Source organism: Lissotriton helveticus, chromosome 11 (assembly GCF_964261635.1).
Source record: "Lissotriton helveticus chromosome 11, aLisHel1.1, whole genome shotgun sequence".
Classification (NCBI taxonomy): domain Eukaryota; kingdom Metazoa; phylum Chordata; class Amphibia; order Caudata; family Salamandridae; genus Lissotriton; species Lissotriton helveticus.
Genome location: NC_136072.1, coordinates 1110950136 through 1110964131, shown reverse-complemented (window position 1 = coordinate 1110964131; position 13996 = coordinate 1110950136). Strand labels below are relative to the sequence as shown.

Below are 13996 nucleotides of genomic sequence, written 5' to 3'. Positions count from 1 at the left end.
GACACGAGACACTCTGTTAGGCGTAGAAAAGCAGATTTATTAGCTGCGGCTAAGTACAGTTATCTAAGAAGTACCACACAGGTAGGTTCTCAAGAGACTGCCACTTCAATCCGTGGCGCACAGTCTATTATACAGCACAAGTTTACAATGACAACTCCCAATATACACAAAACTGACAAATAGGAATAGTTCGAAAACAAGCTATCGGATGTCTAAAACACACCCTCCTTTCAGACCCCGTGTGCTCTCCTCCCCTCAGGTTAATCAACACTAGTGCCTGTAATTCAATTTGCAGGTGTCAAAACATGTGTAGAATGCATCAAAAGAAGGGCTATGTAACAAGAGAACACACGAAGAGAATAGTGAAGGCCAGTTAAACAAGATAAAGTAGACAAGAATGGTGGGACCCAAACAGTGGAGTAAGACATGGATTAATCAGTCTAGACATGGCTTTGCGAACTCGGCCAGACCCTGACATGAGTGCCGTACACAAGGACAAGGGTTATTCTTTAACAGGAAAGACACGGAGCAGCTGAAAAGGCAGAAAAGACCATATTTACCGCGTCAGCCGTGCTGCCTGAGTGAGGCAACATAAAATGGCAGCTAAACACAAAATGGCGGCTGTAGCGAAGCGGAGCCGAAAACTACATAACCTCAGACCCTCCTTTTGCCATACTCAGGCAATGCACAAAGGGACCCATGTTAGTCTGAGTCGATATCAATGGTAATGAGGTCATTGAGGTGTTGTTGCACCATCATCTTAATATTTTCTGTCTGTTGTGCTACTGGTTTGGAGACACAGATCGTGGCACAAAGTCCACAAATGGCTGGGCCACACTGTAGACAGAGACAACAGGAAAAGATGATCGCTAAAATCATTCCAAGGAAAGTTAGCACTTTCCACCCCCAAGTGGACAGTAGTCCCCAAAACCATCCCATCACAGACCATTCTCCAGTATCTTGGTGAATAGACTCAGAGATGACATGTAGCTTAGAGATGGCCTGGTATACTGTAGGGGCATTGTCAGGAATATAGATGCAACAACTAGATCCAATCAGTTTACAGACTCCTCCTTTATCTGCAAGGACTATGTCTAAAACCATTCTATTCTGCAACGTCATAAGTCGATTCGCCTGAAGTTTGGCGGTCAAATTATTTAATGCTCCAGAAGTTACATTGATTGTGGCATCAACCACACGAACTAACTGTCTGATATTTCTGCTATTGACCATCGGACCCCAAAAGGGTAGAAACCCTTTCAGAAAATCCCCTCCTTCTTGTCCTACTGTATCTTCCGAATCTACAACTCCTCTAGCAACTCTCTTTATATGATAATCAGCAGGAGCAGTATATGTAGGGGGAAGGAGAAAAGCTATATAACACGTTCCCGAGAAGTATGTGGGAAGCCATGTATAAGCTTTGTCATGACAGATAAAATATGTACCTTGCGATGCCACCAATGGTGCGGGAGTAGAAGGAGTATAAACATAAGTATGGGAGCAATTACTCCTCTCTTGCTTAGTTTTGGCATTCTGGCCATTTATTTGTAAGCACAAATGACCTCTTTATCAAAGGACTGTGACTGAAATCCACTCCACCATTATAGGATCAATCAGAAGGATATCGAAGTAAGTTCTGGTATGCATTGGAAAACATAGCCAGATAGTCCCAAGCAGAACCTTCGTATGAAAAGGGGAGGACTAGATACGGCATCCCTCTTTGTGTATTATGTGGTATGAGACCACAGACCCAACAATCAGTAACATTTACTATCAATTGATGCTGGTGTAATAATTGAATGAACGAATTGTTAAGATATTTCATTCTTCTCATTTGCTCATAGTCTGGGAGTGAGTAAAATGTATCCTGGGAAACGGTAGTAGAGGGAGTTAGAGGGACAGAAGTGGGAACAGGTACTAACTGTAGGACATGAATAAGCCATTCTATGCATGCTAATAAACTACATAAACATACTAAAATACACAATGCTACGCCACAACGACTGAATAATAATTTCCTTTAATGAGCTCTTTTCATTAGTTTAATATCACTCCATTTTCCTGTACTATCCATTACTCTAGAGGCGTTGCTCACGATAATCTTCCTTAATCACTTGGCTGTGATTGTTAGCCGTCCTATGACACTACAAGTCCTGTTGACCTAGTCACTATTCAGGTCACAGCTCAAGACTCCTACCGTGACGCTGCAACTTGATGGATGAAGGAAAAAGGAACGTTTCTTTTTGAAATACAAACAGAATTATAAAACACAAAATTAATTGTCTTTAGGCAACCTCCTTCTCAAGTTGTATTGTCTCTTTCCGGGTATCGTTTGGTCCTTAAATAAATTTTCAGGATCTGTTGTATTAAGTCTTATATGTACAGGTACAGCTTCCTGTCAGACGTCATCGTCTTCCTTCTCTGAGCTAGTCCAATCCAGGCGTGCACTGCTGAACGGTATGAATCTGGGTACCTTCTCACACTCACTATCACCGACACCTTCTCGGACCCACTGGTCATAAGGTACAGGCAATGGTACCAGTTTGAAATGCACGCCGTGGATCCAGTTTTTCTTTCCGACAACTTTGACAGCTGTACGAGTTGTGAGTAACACTTGTATCGGCGGCCTCCAACGAGGTTCCAAGTTCTTTTTCCTCTGAAAGTTCTTCAGACACACCCAGTCCCCAGGCTGGATGGAGTGTACGGAATCTGAGGAGGCCTCCGGCAAAGCGTTTTGGACCTGTTGACGAATAACGTGCAATTTAGTGGTGAGATCATGCAAGTAGTCAACCAACAATGGATACGGAATGTCTGAATACTTTTTGGGTCTGGGGACTCCCCAAACATTAGCTGGGCGACCGAAAACAATCTCGTATGGGCTAAGCCCCAAACGAGAATGAACAGCCCTTCTAGTTGAAAGGAGTGCCAAAGGCAAGGCATCAGGCCAAGAAAGGCCTCTGCTGGCCTGAATCTTTGCTACTTTAAGTTTGAGAGTGCCATTATAGCACTCTACCAGACCCACTGACTGAGGATGGTTTGCTGCATGGAATTTCTGTCTAATACCTAGACCCACACACACCTTTTGCATAATTTGACCTACAAATTCACTTCCATTGTCACTCCAGACAATGCACGGCAAACCGAACCTCGGGAAAAATTCCTTCAGAAGTATTTTTGCAGTGGACAAGGCATTGTTGTCCTTTAGGGGCTAGGCCTCTATCCATCTGGAAAAGGCACAAACCACCACCAGGACATACTTGAGATTGTTAAAGCGTTCCATATGGATATAGTCTATTTGCAGTACCTCGAATGGGTACGTAGGGGGTGCAAAGTGGCCTGCTGGAGTTGGGGTTCTCTTTCCTGGATTGTGCATCAAACAAACAATGCAGTGTTTCACCACATTTTCTGCACATTTAAGAATACCTTCATTTCGCCACACTGGAGCTCAAAGCTTGCATATACCCCTTGCATTAATATGGGCTGGTCCATGAGCCATAGTAACTACAGGCAGTACATACGCATCTGGTAACAACCATCGTTGATGCTCTGACAATTCCGTCCAACATCCCATACTATCCAACATTCCCGTACTTTCTCTCCACGTACTCAATTCTTTCTGGGTGGCCTCCTTCTGAATCGCTTTCACACTTTCCACTGTGTCTTCACACATACCACCTTCTGCGACCCATCTTGCAGGGCCCGCAACATACATGCGACTTTCAACATTCCTCGCTGTATCCCTCGCTATTTCATCTGCAAAAGCATTTCCTTGACCCACGTCATCAGTAATCTTTTTATGTGCACTGCACTTCACAATCGCTATTTGAGTAGGCAAAGCAAGTGATTCAAGAAGGTCAGTGACCAACTGACCATGCTGTATTTTGGTGCCGTGGGAGGTAAGGAATCCTCTTTCCCTCCACAAACGACCAAAACTATGGACAACGCCAAACGCATACTGACTATCAGTATAAACAGTCACTCTTTTCCCTTTCGCCAACACACATGCTCTTGTCAACGCAATCAACTCTGCAGCTTAAGCTGAATTTTGCGAAATGCGTGCGGTTTCTACCACTGTGTGCAAAGTTGGTATTGCATAAGCAGCTGTCGTTTCGCCATTAGGAAGCTTGAAACAAGACCCATCTACCCATAGGATCCCATCCGGGTCCACAAGTGGTGTATCCTTCAGGTCTATTCGACACTTCGTTTCTTCTTCAGTGCGAAGAAAACAATCATGCTCATCTTGTACATGTTTTGCATCCAAAATAGGCAACAATGTTGCTGGATTTAGAACATTACATCTTTTTGTGTGTATATGGCTGGCTAAAAGTGTCAACTCATATCCAGACAAACGGGCACTCGTTAAGTGCTGAGTTTTCGTCCTGTTAAGAAGAGTATCTACTGCATGTGGCACCATAACATTAAGAGTATGATCTAACACTAGTCCAGCAGATTGACGAATAGAAATTGCCGCTGCTGCTGTTGCTCTGAGGCAACTAGGTAATGCCTTAGCTACTGGATCTAATGTTGCCAAAAAATAGGCACACGGACTTTGTTTGTCGCCGAATTGTTGCATCAGTACTGATAATGCGCAACCTTCCCTTTCATGAACATAGAGCGTGAAAGGTTTACTGTAATTCGGAGTACCCAACACAGGAGCAGAACACAAGGCAGTACGTAAATCAGAAAAACTCTTCTGACATTCATCAGTCCAAGGAAGAGGCTGGGGCGTATCTTTAAGTGTAAGTGCCAACAGAGGTTTAGCAAGTAGGGAAAAATTCGGAATCCACTGTCTACAGTAAGAGGTAATGCCTAAGAAAGCACGCACTTCTCTTTGTGTGGACGGTACAGGCATCCGTGCAATTGCATGAATACGTTCTGGGGTCAATCGCCTTCCCTCCTTCGACAAGAGATGACCTAAATAGGTAACCTCTTGTCGGCAATATTGCAACTTAGAAGATGATACTTTATGATGTAAATCAGACAAATGTAGGAGCGACACAGTTGCAGTTTTACAGATATCCTTCGAATCAGCAGCTACTAACAAATCATCCACGTATTGGATAAGAGTAGCACCCGAGGGCAAAGAAAAGGTGTCAAGCTGAGACTTCAAAGCTTGGCTGTATATTGAAGGACTTTCACAATAGCCCTGAGGTGCACGCTTAAACCGGAAGCTTCGGCCTCCGAGAGAGAAGCCAAAGAGATCCCTACTTTCTTCAGCAATAGGAATGCTAAAGAAAGCATTCTTAAGATCAATAACCGAAAACCAGACCGCTGAAGCAGGAATCGTAGTAAGCAAAGCAGTTATATCTGGCACAACAGGAAACTGAGGGACAACAATTTTGTTGACCTCTCGAAGATCAATTACAAAACGATACACAGGTGGCTGAGAGGAATCAGTACGTTTAAGAATAGGTAAAACAGGGCTATTGCAAACATTCCCTCTAGTCTCTTCAACCACACCTTTCCGAACCAAATCATGAGCAATGGCCAACAAGGCTCTCTCACCATCACTAGATATTTTATATTGCGGAACACGTGGCATCTTAACATTGTGTTTAACAGTAATCACATATGGTGGAATTTGTAATAAGCCAACATCATTCGGACCCGTGGCCCAAAGTGTAGCAGGAAGGGAACGCAATTCAGGTGGTAGCTGTTCTTTAGATACATACATCGGAGAAGTCAATTTATCACCCAAAGTGAGGTGCACACCAGAGGGTGAACAATACAGCGTAGCATGTAAACGCTTAAATTAATCCAAACCCAATAAATTCTCTCCGCAACCTGTTGTTAAAAGGAGTGGAGCTTCCAAATCGTATGGACCAATGGAAATGGGCAAAGGACAAGAAACTGGATTTGAAACTGGGGCACCAGAGAATCCTACAGAAACATTTGTTAAGCCAGACAAAGGTGCCCCAGGGAGTTTAGAATGCATTATGGAACTTCTCATTGCACCAGTATCCAAGAGAAAGGGTTCTGTAACACCTAATGCCATAACATTAACATAAGGTCCTTCCTGATCCACTGGAACTGATACGACTCCCTTACTTTGCCTATGGCTGTCCTAGCTAGTATGAAAATCAACGTCCTCATTATCGAGACAATAGTCATCATTGTAATATTGTGCAGATTGAGAAGTATGCTGATCAAAGTAATTTGTAGAATCCTGAGGGGGAAAGGGACGTCATTCCTGAGTCGACGCACCACGTCCCCTACTTCTGGATATAGACCGAGAATCACCACGACCCCGTGGTGCTAATGGTCCACCATACCGCTGCAATAAAATCGGACAAGCATTCTTAAAATGACCATCTTCCTTACAGTAGGCACACTGATTAGGACCCAATGGAACTCGTGGAACTGAGGGTACCGGTTTCTGCAACAACCTCTGAAACTGCGGGGGCTGTTGAGAGTGGGGCTGAGCAGAACGAGGGGGATAAGCCTGTTGCAGAAGAACCTTCGTTTTTAATTCTTTAGTCTTTTTCTCCGCTTTCTCCTTATCTTCCTTATCCATATTCTCATAATATTGAGCAGTAGCCAATATCTGAGCAGTGGAAGAAACAGCCCACGAACTCTCTGATTGTTTTAATTTATGCGATAATTCTGGAAGTAAATTAAAAACAAATTTATCTACGAACAATCGCTGTCCACCTTCAGTACTCATGTCTTGACCACTATGGTCGATGAAAGTCTTTTCGAAACGAATAAAGAAGTCTGAGACACTTTCATCCGTCTTTTGCTTACACGCCGCTAACTTATCCCAGTTAACGCGCAACGCAGGCATCATAGTTTTCATCAAATCTATTATTTTTCCAGGTAATTCCGTAATCAAGTCATCCGGTTTGGCACCACCTATTTGTCCTGCATCCGCAGCTGTAATAGCAGCCCAATTACCACCTAAAGCTGCATCATGATCCTGTTTACGAATCTTGGTCCATATTGATTGTGGGACTACATTTCCCATAAGTAAATCAATATCTGCCAAATTCATAATACAAGCGTCAACAGTCTGGGACAACTCTTTATAATATCCAGCAGGATTCTTACGAGGGTCCGGTAAAGACTGTTTAAGTGCCAATACTTCTGACCTTTTCCAAGGGTCATGTACCCATATACGCTGAAAATGAGCAGGAACACCTGGATTTGCACCTGCTTGAGGAACCTCATCTCTCCATATCGGAGGAACTTCTCACATAGGATATTGTGCCATCTTACGACGAACCGCGGGATCAGGCTCAAGAGAATTTTGAGAGAAAAAGGCGGATCGAAAAGTAACAAGCTTTTGAATAGCACGTTCTACAGCAGGACCCACAATAAGTCCTTTATCAAATTGATCCTGTATTTCGAATAAATCCTGAGGAGGTGAATCCAGATCCACATCTCCCCATTCTTTAATCAGAGTAATGCACATAGCATTAAACACGTATCTCTGTGTAGGCGCGTTCCATTGAAGGAAAGTATCTAAAATATCACTGTACACTGTACTGTACACTACTCATAATCCAATTACGAGCAAGAGAATCTAATTTCGTCCGTTCTTCCAAATCCGGAAACTGACTACAGGATTGTCTCCTAGATGATGCAGGAGAAAAGTAAAGAGGCCCAAGAAAAGGCGACAAAAGACCTGAAACAGTATCGACTAAACGTTGTCGAGCTGTAGGGGAATCTGACACTAAAACAGGAGACATCGTATTCTGTAAAACAGAAGAAGAATCCGCAGCAAAAGAAACAACAGATGGAGGAGGCTGAGGCACAGGAGATTGGGGTACAGACGTCGCTGGCAAAGGGGGCGGAACTGGAATCACAGGAAAAGGCAATTGTGCAGGAACCAAAACAGCTGGATTAACAGCATGTTGTAATGGCGGTGCATTAGCACCTAACACATAAGGTGTGGGTAATGTCAACAAATGGGACATAAAAGAATCGTCATCTGGTGTTTTACTCTTTGATACAGTAGGTAACACAGGATAACATCTATCTATTACCATACGATGTTGTCTTTCAGACACCTCAATCACCTGATCAGCTTCGTCATTTTTAAACTGTTGGGCAGCCTGTAAAATCGACATACTCTGCTCTTTCTTATCTTTCTTCATTTGCTTAATTTCTTTCCGTTTGGCTTCCTTACGCCAGAGGCGAAAAGAGTCAAACATTGCCGGCCGGGCTTTTCTCTTGAATAGAATTGTTTCCAAATTATCTAATATATCGGGCTCGAAAGAACCATTTTGTGGCCACTGTAAAACACCATCCTTTTTAGTATATCGGATCCATGTCTCATTAAAAACAATAGGACCCAGACCATGTTTCGAGTACAGCTCGTAAGTAGGAGTTCCAACTGGAGGAATCGGACAAGAATCTTCCAGTCGGGAATCCCTAGAACAACCAAAACAGCAAAATGTCTTAAACTTACTAAATCCAGGCATTTCGTAACGAACTGGACTTCCTTACAAACGTCAAGGGATTTTTGGACAACAAAGTCACAGCACAAGCGTACTTACCCCTTGGCTTTGGTTAGCGCGCTAATCGAATAACAAAAACAAAAAAAACAAAGAGTGGGCGCTACCCACAAATACTTAACTAAATGTTTTTCTCACGCCAACAGATGTCCATCTAACGTCTCGCGATACCAATCATCACCAAAGGGCCAAGGCAGGGCGACAGTCAGGGCAGCAGTCGTCAGCAGCCGTCGGGAAGGAGAAGCCACGCTTCAAAAGACCTTCGGTCCACTTCGACATGCAGGGGTCGCTCACGTGGTTCACGAAATCCTCCGGAATTTTCTTGCGAAGCTCCTCACGACTCTCGGGCAAAAACTACGACAGCTGAAGTCGCCCACACGTTGGGCCGCCAATTGGAGAACCTGACCTTATGGGCCAAACGGCGCAGGGCACGCCTAAGATCTCCAGGTTCACCTGCCTCGACCGACAGAGACACGAGACACTCTGTTAGGCGTAGAAAAGCAGATTTATTAGCTGCAGCTAAGTACAGTTATCTAAGAAGTACCACACAGGTAGGTTCTCAAGAGACTGCCACTTCAATCCGTGGCGCACAGTCTATTATACAGCACAAGTTTACAATGACAACTCCCAATATACACAAAACTGACAAATAGGAATAGTTCGAAAACAAGCTATCGGATGTCTAAAACACACCCTCCTTTCAGACCCCGTGTGCTCTCCTCCCCTCAAGTTAATCAATACTAGTGCCCGTAATTCAATTTGCAGGTGGCAAAACATGTGTAGAATGCTTCAAAAGAAGGGCTATGTAACAAGAGAACAAACGAAGAGAATAATGAAGGCCAGTTAAACAAGATAAAGTAGAGAAGAATGGTGGGACCCAAACAGTGGAGTAAGACATGGATTAATCAGTCTAGACATGGCTTTGCGAACTCGGCCAGACCCTGACATCAGTGCCGTGCACACGGACAAGGGTTTTTCTTTAACAGGAAAGACACGGATCAGCTGAAAAGGCAGAAAAGACCATATTTACCACGTCAGCCGTGCTGCCTGAGTGAGGCAACATAAAATGGCAGCTAAACACAAAATGGCTGAAAACTACGTAACCTCATTCTAAGGTACATAAAATGTGTACCATTGAGTTGGGTAACAATAAACATCTGTAATCAGCACCAGGTTACCCTTCTAGGTGAATGTGTGCTTTACAAATACACGTTATGTAACGGCACATTCATTTCTGAAGAAAGATAACCAAGTTTAATAGTATGATTTCACAATTTTTGTATTTAGCCTTTTAGCTTGTGTGTGACATTGACTAGCCTTCATAAAACGAGTAATCTGAGCTATTTGATTAATGCTTAGGTTTGCAATTGGTATACCTGAAGGTTTGCTTGCTGGTTTACTATTTCTTATTTCCCATTATATCAAAACATTTTGAGTGTAGTTAGCATTGGTATTTTATGTATCTTTTATGTATTTTTTTAATGAAATACTCATTTTTGGTGATGATGATGATAGCCTGATTTACAGGAATCTGGAAAGAAGCTTCTGTAAAAATACCAAGGACTCCTGCCCAAACTGCTACTTTGTCGCCAGCATCACGTCTTCTGGCACTACAACACACCATCCCACCATGGTTTGTAGTTACTTCCCTCAGACGCAGCAGTCAATCAACTGCTCAATCTAGGGTGATTGGGCCAACGGTATGTCTGGGAGCTGGGAGGCCTGCCTCTGAAACACTGCCATTGAAATGTTTCAAGATTCCAAGCAGAAAATCTGCTGCAGAAACTGTAAATCAGGCCGCCGTTACACTCCCACAAACGTGACGTATATACCATCTGCCTTATTACAAGTGCTAGAGTATACAATGGATTTGTAATAAGGTGGACAGGATATATGCCAAACTTCAAATAATGAACTGAGGGTTTGATTCACAAAGGTAACTTACACTTTTGAATACGTTTTCAATTTTGAAAAAGTTTACTAGTTTTCGGCACTCACAAACTTGAGGTGTAAGTTGAAAAAAGTGTAAACATACTCAAAAGTGCAGATTGTGAAAGAGAATCGGGCTCTTTTGAGTAAGATTTCACTTTTGACTAAGTTTACTACTTTTCAGTATTCACAAACTACACTTTTGTTGTAACTTGCCCTTGAGTCCAGCACTATACATTGACAACCATTTTTTTTTTAATTTTTTTTTTAGATTTATAAAGCGCATAGCTACCCTAGGGCATCCCAGCGCTGAAATGACCATAGATCCAGAGAGGAAGAGGGAAGGGGAGAATGAGGATTTAAGGGAAGAGCCCATTTAAGGGAAGAGTGCCATTGGCACTGCAACCTACATTGTTATCGATGGGAAGGTTTTGCAGTACCAGTGGTTGGCCATGTGTTCTGTTGGGCTAACAATTGGTTTTTTTTTAATAGTAACTTACACTTGGAGTTTGTGAATACCAAAACATAGTAAACTTGCTCAAAAGTGTAGACTTACTCAAAAGTGTAACTTACATTTGTGCATCAGGACATAAGGGCCAAATCATGACATTGGCGCAGTTGCGCTGGCAGTCCGCCTGCGCAGCTGCATCAAAGCAGTGCAGAGAATGCCCACCTGATTACAAGTTTTTCTTGTGCAGGTTGATGTTTTTTTTGCCATTCCCAAGGCTGGGCCAGAAAACTTGCCCCGAAAACGGAACAGCAAATATGTTCCAGCATGGCAGGTACTGTGAAGTCAATGTCATGCCGAAACTGGGGGTGCAAGCAGACGGGGGGCATATGTTGTGCCCCCCTGAATGCATCCCTATGGCGGGGACAGTGTGGCCCTGTGGGGCCTCCTTTGCTTCCCCACCACTGCCCTTTTCATGGCAGACTCACACCCATGAAAAGGCTGGCAGTAGGGAAACATGTAAAATGCTGAGAGGGACTGCACCAGTTCCACTCAGCATGTTATAATGGGTCTCTGCCACGCCACCGCCAGGGAACTGTAGTTCATTGGTGCAGCTGACCGTCCATCACTGGAACAACACAGAGTGTGGTAATCTGGTGGATGGTGGACCTTAACTGGTGCACCACCAGTGCAGCAGTCGAAAGACCACCGCACTCGTAATGGGGCCCTTAGTCTTTATCTTTGGAATATGGGCCTGAATATTTAGTCGTTTTTTCTGCTTATGTAGGCAAGACAGGTCAAATGTCTATTTCCCTGCATGTCTTTCTCCTCTGCAGCAGACAGTACCACGGGGCATATTATCAAGAGCAGCGTTAAAATGAGTGCCGGTTTAGCGGCAGAAAACTACAGCTAAAGCGGCGATAATGGGCTTGATAATATGCCCTGGAGAATTCCAATAGAAGCCCATGTTCACACCAGAACATGGACTTCTATTGGAATTCTCCAGGGCATATTATCAAGCCCATTATTACCGCTTTAGCTGTAGTTTTCTGCCGCTAAACCGGCGATAATTTTTAACGCCGCTCTTGATAATATGCCCCTTAGTTTCGACTTGAAAGGTCCAATGTTACACAATTCACTTACAGAATCACCATATTCCTCTGCGTTAAACCTTCAGAAATCACTGTATTCAAATTTTGGAAATGGGAACCTTGACAATTTGAAGCCTCCCTTCTAAAATCATAACCTTTAAAGTCTACATGTAATATCATGACTTGCCATTCCATACCATGACATAGTGATACAATATTTTAATGTGATATATGTTATGAAGCCCTGCTGAGATGTGCTGTGTTTAGTCATTTTACATTGGGTTTTTGTGCTATTTTCGTTATATTTGTAAACTTCAACTTAGCAACAATGTTTGGCTGAAAAGAAGGCCCTATGACTATTCTGAAATGCATTTCCCCCTTCTCTTTGTTCTTCAGAAGAGCTTTGGCCAATTATGTTTCGTTCTATTTTTGGGCTGCATCGTCGCCGCTGGGATCTTTATCTTCCTGTTTCTACCTGAGACGAAGGGAAAGTCAATCACAGAAATCACAGAGGACTTTAGCAAGATACGGTGGGGACAGATATGCTTCAAGGGCACCAAAGAGGCGACCGAGCCTGAACACATCACCTGCACCAAGTTCTGAGTCACCTGGAAGTGCGAACATGTACCAGGATCTTTGACACATGAGATATACCAGGCTGATCCGTGACCCTGATATTGACGCAGAAGGACCAGCTACCTTGAAACACACCTAAAGACCCCTGCAATTTCCACAGTTTGCCAATATGACATCTACTGTGCATTGATGCCCAACTTTGTTTTTTGAAAGCACATGGTGGCTCCTAAGAAAAACTTGGCCACTGCACTGACTTATTATTTTTCTTACACATTAAGCCCTAATGACTTTTCCACCACGTAATGCTGATATTCCAACAGTTGTCCTCTTAGTATGGTGGTAGAGATGTGATCCAGACTTGGGACAGATGGGGCATGGTGCAACTTATGTAGACAGTTGATTAATATTGCAACGTCCTTGGGACAATCTTAATAGCAAAAGACCACTGATCTTTACTTGAAATGAGATGTCTCTTCAGTTTAGTCAGAAAGCTCAAATACCTGACTTTGGTTATACATCTTCTGATGATTAAACATTGATGTTAGCTTTTCTGTATGATTGTAGAAAAGCCAACTGGTCCTTCATTTCTAAATGGTCAGCCACAACCGAGAAAGACTGAATGCATCCCGAGTTATACATCATGTTACTTTGCTAGGAGCGTCAGTGTGTGGATCTTACTGGAATCAGGGACATTTCAAAGTCTACATAGAAGGCATGGGCCTGATTCACAAATGGCCATCACACGGGGGAGAGTCCGCGCTAGGGGCGGATTCGCCACCATTCTCATAGCGGAGATTCCGCCCCGAATGCGGACACTCCCCCACGACAGTGGGGCCTCCGTCATCAGTGTCCATCACTGCGATGGAATTCTTAAAATGTAATATCTGTCATTTGGTTGCAAGAGTCACACCTGGCTTGTGTAGCTGGGATGGGTTAGGGGGCCTTGCAGACAGTGCGTCTCCTTGTTTTCCATGCAGCAGACATGTATGAAGCAGCTCAGAGTAGGGTGACCAACCGTCCGTAAATTTCACGGACAGTCCGTAATTTTGGCCGTCTGTCCGTTGTCCGTGAAGGATTCTTTAACGGACGCCATTTGTCCGTAATTTTAACTAGGCACAGCTTCCACCCACCTCCCTTCTTGACACTGATGCTGTTCCAAAGCTCAGATACCCCGCAGCATTGGAGAGGCACAGCGGGATGGCAACCATCACACCTCCAGCCCTTGATGACCTGTTAAGAGGTGCTTGAAGGTGACTGAGAGGGAGGGGCTGCAGCTTCAGGAGCAGCGACATCTATTCACATGCAAACAGCACTGAATGCGTCATGTCTCTGCTATTTAGAGGGGGCTCACACATTCCATTTCAACCCAGGGCCCAAACATCCTAGACTCGGCCAGATTACACCCCTGATTACACCGAGGCAGCACGTGGTTCTCTCTCGTCACAGAGCTTAATTACTGTCACTAAATTGTAAGCAAATCTCGGTTCTTCAAACAT

General features: G+C 43.7%; 1 protein-coding gene across 1 annotated transcript in view; it reads left to right on the top strand.

Moving 5' to 3' along the window:
• Nucleotides 1–13098, top strand: part of LOC144791551 (solute carrier family 2, facilitated glucose transporter member 11-like) — a 275527-nt gene extending 262429 nt beyond the window's left edge. Inside the window, exon 11 of the mRNA XM_078666268.1 lies at nucleotides 12321–13098. Within this exon, the coding sequence (XP_078522394.1) occupies nucleotides 12321–12527 (207 nt within the window). The 3' untranslated portion in view covers nucleotides 12528–13098. The remainder of the gene's footprint in view (nucleotides 1–12320) is intronic.
• Nucleotides 13099–13996: the final 898 nt, after the last annotated feature.